We start from the raw sequence: 17774 nt of genomic DNA on the forward strand, positions 1-17774 counted from the left end.
GGAGCATACATTTTCCCCTCCCCTGCTTTCATGTGAGTTGGAAGAATTCTACTTCAGCTGTGAACAGGAGCAAGCTTGGACTAGTCAAGGGCAGAGGTGGCATTCTGAACATAGAAAAATGCCTTAGTCAGACCATTGGCCCATCTAGCTCAGTATTGTCTACACTGATTGGTTGCAGCTCTCCAAGGTTTTAGGCAGAAGTCTCTCCCATCCCTAGTTAGAAATGCTGCCAGGGATTGAACCTGGGGCCTTCTGCATGCAAGCCGATGCGCTGCCACTGAGCTATAGCCCCATCCTATAAAGGGAGTATCTTATAGCAGACAGTGCTCACATGTTGTCTTCCATCAAAATGCAAACCAAGGAAAAGGAACAATCCAGACTTGCTACCGTACAATTTAGTCATAATTTGAACCCGGATTTGAAGTTTAATTCAGATCATAGTTTATTCTAAGCACTTTTACTAGAATATGTCTGGACCAGTTGATTCAAACATTACTACTGATCCTTGCTTTTTTCAAACTGCAATTAGAAGTAGAATTCTTCCAATTCATGTGTGGGCAAGGAGGGACTGCTCCTGCCGTTGAGAGATGGTATGGAAAGCCAGTGTTTTACTCTAGATTTTGTATGACAGCTGAACAGGCCCAGTGTCTTACAAAGGGGAATTAACAGTTGAGGAGCATGGGGGCTCCCTGGTCCCCCCTGAATTCTGTCATCGGACCCACCTCGCTCTGACTTGATTTATCAGTACTTTGCATTCATCTGGCCCATCACTTTTGAGCAACAGTGGATCATGAACTGTAAGGGAAGGGAGGAAGGCATAGTTCAGCTGTCCCAGGGAGCCAGTTTTGCACTACGTCTCGTAGCCTCATAGCCACCCAATGGCACAGTGGGGAAATGCTTGACTAACAAGCAGAAGGTTGCCGGTTTGAATCCCCACTGGCACTATATCAGGAAGCAGCGATATAGGAAGATGCTGAAAGGCACCATCATCTCATACTGCATGGGAGGAGGCAATGGTAAAACCCTCCTGTATTCTACCAAAGAAAACCACTCTGTGGGCGCCAGGAGTTGAAATCAACTTGATGTCACACTTTACCTTTACTTGTAGCCTCGGCAAGGACTCTCCCCTTTCTGCATGAAGGGAGGGAGGATTCTAATTCCATACTAGCTCCAAACAAACCAGGATCTATCATGATTTTGAGCTGCTGCCTTATTCTAGCCAAAGCTTACAAATAAACCAGAATCTGAAACAGGTTTCAAAGTACAGACTGCTACTAAGTGTGCTTGAATTAAAAAAATAAAATAAAATAATCAGAATATTTTTATTGTGGGCTTCTGGAGCTGCTCAGATTTATAGCGGAAAGCATTTTTAAAGGGAGGCATCTACAGGTTGATTCTTTAATGCACCTTTAATAATGTTGATCCTTTTTTTTTTTTGCATAATATGTGATCATCTGTGAGAAAAATACTTTGTGGTTGTGATTCTAATTCCAGAAATTATTCAGGAGAGAGATTCAACCACCATTTAAACCTGCTTCTGGAAGACCAGAAGATACATTTTGTTTTGATCCAGAATTCACAGCAAAAACACCAAAAGGTAACATTTGTGGGTTAAACAAACAAAAGTTGTAGAATTCTTATCTCCATTTTCTCCCCCTGCTCTCCAGCCTATAACTGTGTAGTTGGACAAATATGGGACAGATCTAATCAGCTAAAAACTATCTCCTCTACACACATTTGGTATATTGTGTATTTGTATCAGAATCCCTAGCTCAAGAGTATCCCAAATATATCTCAAAATGCTTTTTGATCTGGTTTCTAGCCACCATTTTGTCTCTTGTTATAAACTCCACACAGTTATTCTTGACAGACAAATATTCAAATAAAGATCAAGTTGTTCATTCTTCCAGCCATCAAAATTCTTATATTTGAATTTAAGCCAAGCCTGCTTTTATACTCTTCAAAAAAGTATTTTAAAAATCTGTAAATTTAAGTTTTAGTGTAAATTTAAGTGATTTAGTGTATTGTATCGCAGATGTATTGGCAATTTAACATCACATATATATTTAATCATTAGATTCTCCAGGAGTTCCACCTAGTGCTAATGCACATCAGCTCTTCAAAGGCTTTAGCTTTGTTGCAACTACTTCCATAGAAGATCACAAATTTCCCCCCCTCAACAATATATTACCAATCGTTCAGGTACGCAGTTTTCTGTTTTGTTTTTATTCACCCAGGGCTTTGCTTGCATGCATTATTGTGAAACTACAAATGCCAACTTGCTTGCTAAGGAAATATTAGCAGCTTTTCTGTAAATATAGATGCTCTAAGCAGGTTCAGAAATAAACCTGGTGAGATTAATTTGTTGCTCTGGATTCTAGGGTCCAGATCATGCACTCATCAAGCCACGTCTTGTTGTCCTGAGTTGGAGGGAGCTTACATACACTCCTCTCTACCACTTACTTAAGCCATGGTGTGATGCACATACACTACATATGGCCACAGATGATCTTTCTCCTCCCCATGTATAAGAGTTGTGCAGTCAGATCTCCATTCACATGGGCCTCCTTGTGGGGTGCCCAGGTCACACACATTGCCTTGGACTTGCAGTGGGGAAGAGTATGCATGTTTCTTCTCTCTCCCTCCATAACAGTTGACTTGGTTGGGAGGCTGAAACTGGGAGTCTGGAGAGGTGTGGTGAATGTAGATGTTAATATGTAGATGTTAAAAAGCACTGGAGAAAGTATGAAGCCTTGAGGAACACCATACTTAAGCTCAGATTTTGAAGAGCAACAATCTCCAATCGACACCATCTGGAATCTGTCTGAGAGGTAGGAGTGGAACCACTGTAAAACAGTGCCTCCCACTCCCAACACCCTCAGACGTTCCAGAAGGATACTATGGTTGATAGTATCGGAAGCCGCCGAGAGATCCAAAAGGACCAACAGAGTCACACTTCCTCTGTCCATTGCCAATTGGAGATCATCCATCAGGCCAACCAAAGCAGTCTCCACTCCATAGCCCGCTCGAAAGCCAGTTTGAAATGGGTCCAGATAATCAGTTTCCTCCAAGACCGCCTGGAGCTGAAAGGCCACCACCCTCTCAATTACCTTGCCCAGCCATGGGAGATTGGAAACAGGCCTATAATTGCTTAACTCTGAGGGATCTAACACAGGCTTCTTTAGAAGAGGTCTAATAATTGTCTCCTTAAGACGAGGCATCCTGCCCTCCCTCAGAGAAGCATTTATGATTTCTACCAGGCCGCCTACAACAGCCTCCCTGCTAGATTGAACAAGCCATGTTGGGCAAGGGTCAAGAGGACAAGTGGTAGGCCTCACCGCTCCAAGCAGTTTGTCCACATCATCAGGAGTCACAAACTGAAATTGATCCCGTCGAATTGTATAAGAGGAGTTGTTGGACTCCTCTCCAGTTCAGACATCAAATTAATTGTGGAGTCTCCCTCTAAGTCGGCCCGAATCTGAGAGATTTTGTCTGCAAAAAATTCATTGAACACACCACAGCGGGTAACTGATGCTTCCAAATTTTGGTTCAAGGGAGAGGGGGCAGATACTAGTCCCCTCACAACCCTTAACAACTCCGCCGGATGTGAACTCGCAGAGGCAATATAGGCAGAAAAGAACGTATTGCCTGAGCATAGATCTTTAAATGTGCTCCATGTTGTAATCTGTCGGATTCGAGTCGAGTTTTTCTCCACTTGCGCTCCATTCGCCTACCTTGCTGCTTCAGCCCCCGTAGATCTTCCATAAACCAAGGGGCCAATTTTGAAGCAGGTCGGAGGGGACACTTAGGAGCAATCGTGTCTACTGCCCTGGTGAGCAAGTTGTTCCAGTTCTCAACCAGGGCATCAACAGGATCACCAGCAGAGCCAACATTGAATCCCTCCAAGGCTTCTTGGAATCCTACCGGATCCAGTAACCTCCAGTAATATGCAACCAGGGTGGACCCTACTTAGTTAAGGGGACGAGTCATGCTTGCTTGAACTTGCAAGACCAGTTCTCCTCCTTGTTCCTTCTGCTAAGCAGTTATTTCCTTGGTTTGCATTTGGATGGAAGACATGTGAGCACTTTCTACTGTAAGATACTCCCTTTAGGGGATGGGGCTATAGCTCAGTTGCAGAGCATCTGCTTGCATGCAGAAGGCCCCAGGTTCAATCCCTGGCAGCACTAAGGATGGGAGAGACTTCTGCCTGAAACCTTAGAGAGCTGCAGCCAATCAGTGTAGACAATACTGAGCTAGATGGGCCAAAGGTCTTACTAAGGCATTTTTCTATGTTCAGAATGCCACCTCAGCCCATTGTGGGCCTTCTTTTGGTTGGGTTAGTGCCAGGAAAGCAAACTGGGGTGACTGTTGCTTCTCCCAGGTCTGCAGTGCTAGGATAAAAGCTAGTGGTGCCTGGGTGCCCAGGTCAGTTCCTTGCAGTTGTCCATCCTGCTTGAAGCATTAGACATTTGGGTCTAGGATCTCTGGTCAGTTACTGTCTAACAGGGCTGGGAAGGATTCTTCTTAACAGTGACTGCCAAGTGACGTATGCCATTTTCGGCACTTTTTGTCTTGCTGTCAAAATTACTTAGTTCACTCTGGAACTAAGAATGTGCTGCTATTGCAACTCTGCTGGAATTGGCACTGTGTCAGCCAGCATTTGGATGTGCAGTAGTCAAATGGGAACATACCTATAATCCTCAAGATGTAGTCTCCTAGGGCTGTTGCTGGGAAGGGAACGGAATGAGAAGCTATGACCCCAGAGATGGTAGATGGGAGCAGTGTCTGGCCTGTGTTGGCTCTTTGTGAATTGGAGGTTGGCAAACTACAACTTGGACTGGTTTACGTGTCTCTTGGCTCTCATTCCTGATTTCACATCGGTGAACATAGGAAGCTGCCTTCTACCGAGTCAGACCATTGGTCCACCTAGCTCAGTATTGTCTACACAGACTAGCAGTGGCTTCTCCAAGGTTGCAGGCAGGAGTGTCTCTCAGCCCTGTCTGGAGATGCTGCCACGGAGGGAACATTGAACCTTCTGCAAGCAGCCGTCCCATCCCCTGAGGGGAGTATCTTACAGTGCTCACACATGTAGTCTCCCATTCATATGCAACCAGGGCAGACCCTGCTCAGCTAAGGGGACAAGTCATGTTTTCTACCACAAGAACAGCTCTCCTTGATCCTCTCTGCTGTGAGTGGTCAAACTTGTTTAGCCCATTTGGATCAGTAGAGTTGCAGCCCTGCTGTCTTCCAGCTTTTTGTGGGTGGACTCTTATTGCTCCTCCATTTCTCCTGCTTTGAGCACAGTACCGAAGCATCTATTTGGGTCTTAAAGGTTTATTGGGAATCAGCTGGGCCGGGCACAGAGCAGCTGGGCCTCTAGTTCTCTCCCCTCCCTCTCGGTTTACCCTCTGTTCTCACAAACACATCCCCGCTGTGGCCATTTTCATTCCCTGCCCGGCACCCCCGTCATTTTCTATCGCCTGCCTGCTACCGCTGTTTTCTTCCCCCACCACCATTTTCTTTCCCCCCTCGCCCACAAGCCTGTCCTCTTCCCCCACTGGCAGCTCGCTCGCGAACTCCTGTGAGAGCTGCCACACATGGGATTAGTGACAGGTACACCTTAGAGAAATACATAGATAGCATGTTCAGAATTGTGGAACCTTTTGCTGGTGCTTAGGAAACTGTTACACTTAGTTAAGAACAGTGTGTTTTCATATGAAGTGTCTAATGACAGTTTATGTTTGCTTTTAGCAACTTCATGGGAACAGTGTACTATTCACAGATGCCTATGAACTCAAGGAGGACATTGGTGTTGGCTCCTACTCTGTGTGCAAGCGATGTATCCATATAGCTTCAAGCATGGAGTTTGCTGTTAAGGTGGGCTTTTGGGGAGACCTTCTTGATAAAGGAATTTCTTGCAAATGTTTACAATAATTTGCTATATGGCATTTGTTTGTTTCAATAAATGCTTTATAGATCTTGAAGGGTAATTTTCTTTTTAGCAATATTTGATTATTTTTGAGATTTGCATTTACTGGGTTTATACCCTCCTCACTAAAACTAGCATAGGTAATGTCTGCCAATTGAATAACAGAATGTTTTTGAGCATCTTGATCTTAAGATTGATTTTAAAAACTGTAAGCCAGGAGTAGGCAGCCTTGGTTCTCCAGCTATTGTTGAACTGCAACACCCATAATGCCCCGCTGCAACTCACTGCAGTTGGGGATGATGAGAGTTGCAGTTCAGCAACCACAGGAAAGCAAGGTTACCTACTCCTGCTGTAAACATTGCATAGGCACAATTATTCAACATCACTTTTGTACACCAGAAGGAGGCTGTATTTACGCAAATGTGTGTTTGGCTGGTGTTGGAGCATTCAGATATTTAAAATTAGTTTTTCAGATCCCACTGTGTATGTGAATATTTATATACCGCTTGCAGGAAAATGACTTGATTAGCAAGCCAAAGGTTGCCGGTTCGAATTATGGACCAAAGATAAGCATGAGTACCCCCAAATATTTTCAAAGCATATACTTAATTTAGAGACATGAGTCTTGCAACAAAATTATTTTAATAAAAAGAATATTTAATTCTTTAAATAAAGCTCTGAAATAATATGATCATGATAACAGATGACAATTGAAACAGGGCAGTCAGATAGATGTATGTATATAGTTAGGGGAAGGCCTGCTAAAATAGGAACATCTTCAACTTTCATTTAAAAATAAACAGGGAAGAGGTGAGCCCAAGATGAAGGGGCAGGGAGTTCCAGAGGGTCTGCTTGCCTATGCATTAAAGGTGTTACCAGTCTGATCCCTAGAGGATTAAGTAGATTATGAGTTGAAATAAGTAAAAAGAGAGAGGGGATACAATTCACTTCTGTATGTACCTCCAATCTAGGCAAGATTTGGATGCTCAGAATGACGATCAGATTGTACATCCCCACTACTGTTATGATTACACCTTCTTGAACTGTCACAACATGTAATTAACTGCAACTGGAAATAAGAATGGAATATATGAGTCATGACTGACTACGTGTTGATGTTCTGAGGGCAGATAAGGCCATAGCATGCAGTGTTGTTTTTTTCTTGGTAATTAAAACATTGATTTCATCTAGACTCTTGTATCCCTTGTTTCTCTGTATGACAACTGCGATTTTCATTTGCTAAAGGATCAGAGTTCAATTAATGTGCTCCTTGTAACTGGGTTCCAGGAACAATTTGAGTGTGGTTTTGAACTACAGAGGTCTAAGCAACTTGGTCTTTTGGAGGCTGTGTTCATTCTACAGTCCATCTTTAAGATATCTTGACTGTATCACCTGTACACAGCAGAGGCCCTGATGAAAGACCTTCTGTAGCTACCCAGCCCTTAGGTATAGAATGCCTTCCCTTGAAAGTTGCTCTCAATCATTTTCCAGAGGTGCTGTAAGATTTTGGGATGGCTCTTAATGGCAGTGGTAATCCTAACTCATTATAGCCTGTTTTTTAATTGGTATCTTATTTACTGTATTTACCTGAATCAAAGACAAGGTTTTCACCTTTTTTTAATGTTAGAAATCAGGATCTCATTTTAAATTCAGAGTCCTGTTCCTTTTGGGTCAATACAGGTATAACCTGTATTTAACACACACACCCTTTTTTTAAAAAGAGGTCACCTTAAAATGAGAGTCATTTTCTCTTCAGTGGGCTAGAAAGTAACAGAACAAATAATGAATTAATACTATGTAACCTATTCATGCTGTTTGATTTTTCTAGATAATTGACAAGAGTAAGAGAGATCCCTCGGAAGAAATTGAGATTTTAATGCGCTATGGACAGCACCCTAACATTATTACTTTAAAAGATGTATGTATATTCTGTTTCAGCACATCAATGTTTTCAGGTTGTACACTGTTCAAGAAGCCAGTGTTCTTTGGTTCTCATTCTGGCAGAATGTAAAAAAGGCAACTTCTTTTAATAGTCGGGAAAATACTGAATTTCTCAGTTTAAAAAATTGTCAGTATAGCATTTATGTTATGTAATGTATGAATGAATGTAATCTGTCTTATATAAAGTGCATTAACTAAAGTAGTGTGTGCTCAGATGCTAGATACAATTATTTTTATCTGGTTGCTGCCGTGATTCAGCTTCAATGCTGCCACTGATGAATGAACTCAGATCTTGCTAAATATACTAAAACTGCCACAGATTTCCCTATTAGTCTTGGGATAGGAGGTTCTGATGTTTTAGAGGGAGAGTAGAAACCCTGCAAGCCATAGGGCAAGAGGACAGACCGATTGGTGGTCAGGTACTCGAGTATGACTAAGGTTTTCTCCTATTACTGTTCAGTATGCATCCATATGAATTAGTCTTCAAGTATTTTGGAATATTTGCATTACTCAACTGTATTAAACTTCTGCAGGTGTACGATGATGGTAAATATATCTACCTTGTCACAGAACTGATGAAAGGAGGTGAGCTGCTGGATCGTATTCTTAGGCAAAAGTATTTCTCAGAACGGGAAGCAAGTGCTGTCTTGTATACGATCACTAAAACAGTTGACTACCTCCATTGTCAAGGAGTAAGTTTTGCACATTCTGATAATTTTACATGTTGTATAATAAGAATTGAACTTATTTCAAATAGCAGGGGTTTCTCAACCTATGTTCCTCCAGATGTTGATGAACTACAACTCCCATCATCCTAAGCCACAATGAGTTGTATGATGTGAGTTGTAGTTCAGCAACATCTGGAGGATCGCAGGTTGGGAATCCCAGCATCTTAGGAGGCATGTTAATTTCGTGAAAATAATGTAAATTAGATACTATTTTGTATAGTAACTCAGGCTTGGTAGATTATTGTATTCAAGGGTTCAGTTAGATATCTGATAGGGTCAAAGTTATAACTTTTGCATCCAGGAATAAACAATATGAATGTTGTTTCCATAAATTCAGATATTTAGGCCCAACCATAGTTCTTTATTTGCTGGTAACCTAAATCTGTGAATTGAGAGCATCCATTCTTAAAAGTGATTTAATGCAGCTGAACAAATTAAATGAGTTGCCCATTCATAATGCTTAGGCTGCACCTGCATTGTAAACATTTGTAGTTCACCTGTGTGTGTACTGTTGTGTTACTTGCACTGCCTCTGTCTCTCCTGCTCTTTTGCTAGCCGTTTTTAGTAGTTTCTGCTTCTTCAAACTTCAGTTTAAACACTTGGGGATTTCTTTTCTTTTTAAGGTAGTGCACCGAGATCTTAAACCTAGTAATATTTTGTATATGGATGACTCTAATAATGCCGACTCCATCAGGATTTGCGATTTTGGTTTTGCAAAACAGCTTCGGGGGGAGAATGGGCTTCTTTTAACCCCATGCTACACCGCCAACTTTGTAGCACCAGAGGTAGGTTGGAACTTCCTGCATATTCTTGCACAATATTTACACACCTCAAGTAACACCACATGTGTTACCTGAGCCTGTACCTGAGGATGGTGCAAGTTTTGGGCACCTTTCCACCTCAGAAGCAGAAGCGATTGTGATGATCTTGAGAATATTTTTCAAGCTGAGAAATTTCCTGCTCATCTTGTTCAAGCTCTCCTTCGTCACCACGGAGTTCCATTAACTCTGCCCACCTGATTGTCTGCTAACTGCCCTTTTGAGCCTGTAAACATTTTGTTGCATTGAGTTACAGTGGAGCAGTCTGGGGGCTTTAGGACCCCCTTAGGTTTTCTCTTCATATTTTTGTGAAGCTGACACATCTGCAGGTTACCATGATTGTGCCAGTCCCACCCACCCCCCGCCTGCCCACAGATGCTCTGCTTATGTATCCATAAGGATCATAACATTTCCAACCCTTTTGGAAACAGATAGAAGATTCTTTAAGCAGCCTCATACAGCCAGATTCCAGTTCAACAGTGACTGTTGTCACCTGAAGAGGTGGAACACTTCAGAAAGGATGGCCACCACAGTTAAATGTGTGTCAGTGACATTTATCTTAAATCAGCAAAGGTTGGGCTTTGCATTGATAGTACTTCAGGCAGCAAGATGTTCTTATCTATTTTTTCATAGGTTCTCATGAGACAGGGCTATGATGCTGCTTGTGATATCTGGAGCCTGGGTGTCCTCCTGTATACAATGTTGGCTGGGTAAGAAGCATTTCTCATCTGGTTATAGCATTGTTGTTCAGAGGTGTGGATAACTGTGCATGATACCTTCAGCAGTGTGAGACTGAACTCATTAACCTTATGCTTGTGATCAGAAGTTGTTTAAAGCAACCAACGCATCCTGTGTTTGTGTGCGCACCTTAGCTGAGCTCTCAGTTAACCCCTCCTTATTCTATCCTTTGTCCGAACTTTGCTTTCCACTTGTCCGTTTCATAATGGATGGTGCCACTTCTAGACAACACCTGCCATGGGCCTGTTGACCTCTGGGATAACCTGTAAACCTGTGCTTCCGGATCTGGAAGCTCTAATTGCCATTAGCAAGACAATGATTGCGATATGGAGGTTTATTAAGTGCATTAACCATCTCTTTTTCTTTTAAAACTTTATGTGAAAATGTTTCATTTTGGGGAGTGTCTTGGACTGTAATGTATGTTCTTTAAAATAAAATCTAAAAAGAAAAGTGCATTAACCATGCAAGTTAAATAGTTACTAATCTAGTAGAAATGACCACCACTCAATTGCTCTGAGTGAACAATAGCTTCAAGCTGTTGTAGGTCTTAGGATAATGCAGTACAGATATGTGATGCAGTGCACAGAGGTACAATGTATGTTAAACTTGGCATCCAGTTGGATATGGTGCTTAGGCATAAGCTAAGGTGTAGTCAGTGTGAGGAGAGGACTTTGGGATGCCATAATTCAGGGTGTGAAGACTATTCCACCCAAACTCTAGATCCTTTATTCTTATGACTTCTTCAGCATCTTTGCTCAATGCAGTTAGAGTCGAATAACTAGGTCATCCTGTTTACTGGAGAAATTAGAAATATGCAGTTCCTGGAAATAGATTAGGAAAACTGCACAAACAAAATTAACACTGAAATATTTTAATACATCAATAATGTAAGAAAACAGGATTTTTACTTTTGTGATGAAAATTTAGACATGCTAAATAATACTTGGAGGCGGGAGGAATACATGGTGGTGAGATATCAAATGTGAAGATACCCAAAATGTGCCTTTCTGATACAGAGAACAGAAGGAATTAACACTTTGTTATTGTAACAGAAAGTAGCTAGTGTATGTCAGAGATCATTAAGAGGTATGTACTGACTCGTTAGGAGAGGGATTTAATAAACTATGGGATGTAGCATGAATGTCCTAATTAACCAGTTGGGTTTTCCAAAGGAAAATGGAACATAAATACAACAAAAGGGTTCCTGTTCTTATTTGTTTATAAAAAGAAGCAAAAGGCTTATAGATCCGTAGAGCAATTACATAATTTGAAGTGAACTAATTGTTTTGGTAGATAGTGCCCCTGCAACGTTCAGAGTACAAAACAGGGCAACAACGAGTTTTGCTATCCCATTCAGCCATGAGACTTGCTGGGTGACTCTGGGCCAGTCACTTCTCTCTCAGCCTAAGTTACTTCACAGGTTTGTTGTGAGGAGGAACTTAAGTATGTAGTACACCGCTCTGGGCTCCTTGGAGGAAAAGCGGGATATAAAATGGGGGGTGGGGGTGGGGTTTAAAAAAATTCCTCACCCCCCAAAACTTAAACTTAAACTTTAAGCTTCAATCTCATTTTTTGTTTGAATAGTAGCCACTTCTATTCTGATGTCATGCAGCCTGTCAGATCTCATTACATTATAACATCACTGAGGAGAAAGAGAGCTAGTTCAGACTGAGGGTTTCAACTCTCTTTAATGCAGCAACTACCTTGTGTAGTCATGAGGATGTTTTAATTTTTAACTCCGTACCTAAATTTTGCTATATTGCTTTTAAGATGTATAATGAGAATCTATAGAGTTTCTTATAAATTTATTTTGCCTTTTGCGTGTATGGATTGTTTGGTCTAGGACCGTAAACTTGACTTGACTTGACTTGACAACCTCTTGAAACTTGACTTGACTTGACAACCTCTTGTAGTCAAATCTGATGACACCCCATGATTTTTCACAAGGAAGGGGTCTATTTTTCAAACAAAAGGGTGCTAACATTTCAGGCAGTGGGGGCTGTAAAGGGGGCAGTGCACAGTGGAGTTCTGGGGCTGCTGCTACTGTCCTGGATGCCTAAATGTCAGATAGTGAGGAGGTTGTTAGAATGTCTGCTAGGAAGGACTCTTGGAAAAAAATTCTGGGAAAGCTCCCCAAAGCCATTGAAAATGAGCACACATTGAGGCTATTGACATGCACATGCAAAACTGGGCTCATGGAGCTCAGCCCGGTTTTGCACATGCACGTGTGCTGCCAGGATCGGGCCTGATCCCAGCGGCACCATGGTGGCAAATGAAGCTGATGAAGCCTCCCTTTAAAATGAGGTTAAGGAAGCAAGCACTCCCTTAGCCTCATTTTTACGATTGTCCGTCAGCAGACAACCATCTGAAATCAGCCGCGGCTAGCAGACTCGGGGAGGGGGGATCCCCACAATGCACCGCACACTGGCACAGTGCATGATTGGAGCTCTAGGGGGCAGGACGACACATCCTGGCATCCCGACCCGCAGAGCTGCTGGCAGCAGCCAGTAGGGATGTGCACGAACCGGTTCGCAGACCATGTTAGAGGCCTGCGAACTGGTTCACAGCTGGCCCGGTCCGACACGGGTGTGTGTGTGTTGCTTTAAGGGCAGGGGGGTTGTACTTATACCCCTCCTGCCACCTTTCCCCCTCCGGCTCTCCAGTTTTTAGGGAAATCTTCGAGGCGGCAGCGTTCCTCCCTGCCGCCCTTGCCCTCTTGTTGCCTGCTAAAAGCAGAAGTAACTTCTGTGCATGCACCCACCGCATGCACCCATCACGCACTTCACTGTGATGTGTGCGCGCGTGGCGGTGGCAGGCGCATGCGCGGAAGTTACTTCCACTTTTAGAAGGCAACAAGGGGGCAGGGCGGCAGTGAGGAACGCTGTCGCCCCGAAGATTTCCCTAAAAACTGGAGCGCCGGAGGGGGGAAGCGAGGGGAGACATAAGTACAATCCCACCCCCCCTTAAAGCAACACACACACACCGGCGTCGGACCGTGCCTCCGCAGTCCGTGCACATCCCTAGCAGCCAGTGCTTGTCTGGGCAGGCGATCCACCTTCCCAGGGAAGGCGGAATGATCATCTGTGGGAGGTAAGCGCTTTAGGACTTCCTCTCCACAAACCTTGTAGCCCTTTCTCACTGCTAATGAGAAAGGGCTCACTTTCTGGGGCAGAAAACATTCAGGAATTGCACACCCACACCTCAGTGTTACCTCTAAGGCGTGTGCACATGCGTGCACTCACATTTCTGATGTCCGTTCATTTGATGTCTGCACACTGCCTTGATACTGCCACCCAAAACAAAACTCATTCCACACATAGAAGAAGAAAAAATTAGAGAGGACACTGCCACACCTGTCAGTTCCGTGTCTCTCCCCCCCCCCCCCCGCCTTAAGAGTGAATAGACCCCAAAGCACCACTCGTGCAGCATAAAGACAGCCGAGGCAGAGGTCACTTGTTTTCTCTTTTCTCCTGAAACCTAGGTATACTCCTTTTGCCAACGGTCCCAATGATACCCCCGAAGAAATCCTCCTACGAATAGGCAGTGGGAAGTTCTCTTTAAGCGGAGGCAACTGGGATACTGTTTCAGATGCAGCAAAGGTGTAAATATATTTTATTTTGTACTTTTAAAGGGGTGGGCAATTGTGCAGACACAATGGGGTAACACGTCACTAGTCTCGATGCCGCATTGGGTTGCATTTAGACTTTGTGATACGAAATTGCAAATCCCATATGTACAAGGTTGTGCTTTGTAAATTGGGCTTCTCTATTCACATCAGAGGAGGCAAGCAGATCTCTGCATATTCCTTTACAAGCAACTGTGAGAGCCAGCGTGATGTAGTGGCTAGAGTGCTAGACTAGGACTAGGGAGACCTGAGTTCAAATCCCCATTCAGCCATGATACTTGCTGGGTGATTCTGGGCCAGTCACTTCTCTCTCAGCCTAACCTACTTCACAGGGTTGTTGTGAGGAGAAACTTCAGTATGTAGTGCACCGCTCTGGGCTCTTTGGAGGAAGAGCGGGATGTAAAATGTAATAAATAAATCAATAAAATAAACTCCACTCTGAAATCAGTAGTGGGGTCTCTGCAAGCCTAGGAGCTCTTGTTTCCACCAGGAAGAAATCAGTTGGGGTAGGATCAGATTATCTTCTTCGTCACCTGCTTCTTCCCTCTCCCCTTTTCTTTTGGAATATCATAGTGTAAGTAGCTTGTGCATAGCTCAGTGGTAGAACATCTGCTTTTGCATGCAGAGGTTCAATGTTCACTCTCAGACAACATCTCCAGGTGAGGCTGGGAAAGAACCTGCCTGAAACTTTTGGAGGAGCTGCTGCCAGTCAGGGTCGACCAGGGCTGCACAACCTCTGCCCTCCTGCAGATGTTAGACTACAACTCCTCATCATCTCCATCCACTGTGGCCAGCTGTGAGGGATGATGGGAGTTGTCAAACACCTAGGGCCTCAGTCGTCCAGCCATGACAATACTGAGCTAAATCAGTAAAAGGCAGTTCCCTATATTAGGGATGAGGCCATAGCTCAGTGCATCTGCTTTGCATGTAGAAGGTTCCAGGTCCAGTCTCTGGCAGCATCTGCTGGTAGGCCTAGGAAAGACTCCTGCCTGCACCCTTGGAGAAGTTGCTGCCAATCAGCATAGACAGTACTGAGCTAGTTGGACCAATGGTCTGACTTAGTATAAGACAGCTTCCTGTGTTCCTATGGCATGGTCAGTGTTCCCTCTAACAGGGATTTCCAGATGTTGTTGACTACAACTCCCATAATCCCCAGCCAAAGGCCATTGCAGCTGGGGTGCTGGGAGTTGTAGTGAACAACATCTGGGAATCCTTGTTAGAAGGAACAGTGGTCATGGTATCTTCTGAGTTAGATGAGACTGGAAGGGGAAGTCCAACCCATTACGCCCAACTTTACTCCTCCAAAATAGCAACAGAAACTTGGTTGTAACAGCTGCATCTCTTTAACTTCACTTTAATCCAGGACTTGCTATCTCATATGCTGCATGTGGATCCACATCAACGATATACTGCAGAGCAAGTTCTCAAGCACTCGTGGATAGCCTGCAGGGACCAGTTGCCACATTACCAACTTAACAGGCAAGACGCGCCACATCTAGTCAAGGTAAAACAGTTCAACCCCATTTTTCAGCACTTGTGGAAGTTCAGCTTGTGGTATTTTGGCTGCGGATATGATGTTTTCTTTTTAATTTGGTTGTTTTCTAGGGGGCCATGGCTGCCACATATTCTGCACTGAATAACAAGACTTTTCAACCTGTATTAGAGCCTGTCGCAGCTTCAAGCTTAGCTCAACGGCGGAGCATGAAAAAGCTAACATCAACAGACTTATAGTTCCACTGGGGCACGTCAGCCAAAGTGGAATAAGGGGAAAGAACTCCAATAAACGTCTCTGTATCTGCCTGGCCTGTGATTGAAAAGGCATATACAAGTTCCTCCTACACTACTTGAATTCTGTTGAAGAAAACATGTCCACAGATTCAGGGGGATTCATGACGTTTTTGTAGGAAGAGTTAGTGGTTCATTGAAGCAAAACATCAGGGTACATCATGAGGAATTTTCTGTATGCTGTCTTTTTACCAAGATCTGTTGCATTATGTTAATACTTCTAAATACTGTATAGTTTTTGCCCAGTTCATAAAGAAAAATTAGGGGACCACTGACAATGCTCAAGTTGTAAATTAAAAAAAGAAAAGGAAATATTGTTTAGTATGTTTGCTACCTGGCCCTATTGTGTAAAAAGTTGAAACTTGTAAGCTCTCTAGTTTTGTAAATTGGTCAATTCACCCATAGACTCCATTGACTTAACCCATTGGTACAACAAGGCAGTCCCACTCAAATACTCTATCAGTGCAAGAGTGCTGATATGGGAGCCCTAGACATTGGATAGAGGGCACAAAGAGAAGTGGTGACGGGGGTCTGAGAACCTGCACTTCAGTTACAGTGTGAAAGCCATTGTTTGAGCTATAGGGTTGCTTGGTTTTGGAGTGCCTTCATGCAAGGTTGTTAGAAGTTGGTTAAGATGATGATGATGTATTGTATTTGAACATGTACATGCTGTCTCAATCTTTGGAGGATTTGAAGAGAAGGGTGAGTAGGCATCTTTTGGGTATTTTTGAGGTATAGACGAAAACATCTAGCTATAGAATATCCGTGGGCCAGGGGTAGATCTAGATGACCCAGAGAGTCCCTCCGACAATATGATTCTTCTGCAACAAGGGAGTTGGTGTGTTGTGCTATGTACATGTCTGTAAAATGGGCTGTGCCTTTTCCATTTACCATAGAAGGGCTGACCTTGTATCCTCACTGAGGTCTGAAAACAAACCCTTCAGAGTGGGAACCTGAAGAGCACCTGGTATTTCTTTTGATTGCCTGTTGAGCTGTCTTGGTGACCCACTGTGTTGTGCTCTTGCTTTCCTCTTTCCTCTGTGATTTAGTTACCATTTAGTAGGTCTTTCTCATGCTGGGATAGCTGTTAACCTAGCATTGTAAGATACAGATGTTTTTATCACATAGCATATTTCACAATGGCTTTATTTATTCAAACTTAATAGAAAATTCTGTTATGTCATGTTTTGAAATGTGTTGTTTTTTTAAAAGTCCAAAGCTAATCTCCACATTTTACTTTAAACTCCTCTAGCTGCAGGGCAATGTCTAAGCTTTGAAATGTTTCCTAAACCTTTTCTGATCTCAGCTGGAGAATGTCTCCCATTGAGGAAAAATATCCTGCTTCCAAATCTAGCTCAAGTGGCATAGCAGCTTGGAAATGCTGCGGTATTTCTTATGGAGAAAGCTGGCTTAGAGGAGAGCTGGTCTTGCAGTAGTGAGTGTGAATTGTCCTCTTTGCATTGGGCTGGGTGACTACATGTAAGCACAGCATGTTGTAAGATACTCACTTTAAGCCATAAGCTCAGTGGCATCAGAAGGGCCCAGGTTCCATCCCTGGCAGCATCTCCAGGTAGGGCTAGGAGAGACTCCTTCCTCTGACCTTGGAGAGCTGCTGTCAATCAGTGTAGACAAGACTGAGCCAGGTGGACCAAGAGCCTGACTCCTGGCGAGCTTCCTGTGTTCCTGGGAAAATCAGGAGCTGTTCAACTTAACTTATGGATGGATTGCAAGCTGATCTAGTTCTTAAAAGCAGCACATTGTAGTAACCTTCAGCTTGGACCACATAGTGACGTTGATATTTAGTTACAGTATATCAGGCCTGCACAACATAAGGCCCGGAGGCTGAATCCAGCCAGTGGGGGCTTTTCTGCAGGCCCCCAGGTAGCCCTAGAGAGAAGCCGTGAAGAGCTCTTAGCTTGTCCCCCTGATGAGCAACAGTGGCTCTGTGCAGTTGGGCCCTTGAGACCAGATGACATTCATGTGGCAGTGATGGACTGATGAGGGAGGGAGGCTGATGCTACTGCAGCCGCAGCAGTGATGGAGGGGGCAGAAGCTATGGTGGTGGCAACATCAGGCGAGCACAGGTAGAGCTCACTCTTTGGTCTGCTGCTTCTTCTCCAAGGGGGACCATCCTCTGTCCTCTCTGGAAACTGAATTACAGTGCCATCCTATACATGTTTACTGAGAAATACATCCCATGGTGCACCCAG

General features: G+C 43.6%; 1 protein-coding gene across 1 annotated transcript in view; it reads left to right on the top strand.

The window, feature by feature from the left end:
• Positions 1-16747, top strand: part of RPS6KA6 (ribosomal protein S6 kinase A6) — a 57703-nt gene extending 40956 nt beyond the window's left edge. The window contains exons 13-22 of the mRNA XM_053274276.1: positions 1495-1597; positions 2078-2202; positions 5752-5877; positions 7758-7847; positions 8404-8562; positions 9222-9383; positions 10050-10126; positions 13636-13753; positions 15143-15283; positions 15385-16747. Of these exons, the coding sequence (XP_053130251.1) occupies positions 1495-1597; positions 2078-2202; positions 5752-5877; positions 7758-7847; positions 8404-8562; positions 9222-9383; positions 10050-10126; positions 13636-13753; positions 15143-15283; positions 15385-15510 (1227 nt within the window). The 3' untranslated portion in view covers positions 15511-16747. The remainder of the gene's footprint in view (positions 1-1494; positions 1598-2077; positions 2203-5751; positions 5878-7757; positions 7848-8403; positions 8563-9221; positions 9384-10049; positions 10127-13635; positions 13754-15142; positions 15284-15384) is intronic.
• The last annotated feature ends 1027 nt before the right edge of the window (positions 16748-17774 follow it).

The sequence above is a fragment of the Hemicordylus capensis genome, chromosome 11 (assembly GCF_027244095.1).
Source record: "Hemicordylus capensis ecotype Gifberg chromosome 11, rHemCap1.1.pri, whole genome shotgun sequence".
Classification (NCBI taxonomy): Eukaryota; Metazoa; Chordata; class Lepidosauria; order Squamata; family Cordylidae; genus Hemicordylus; species Hemicordylus capensis.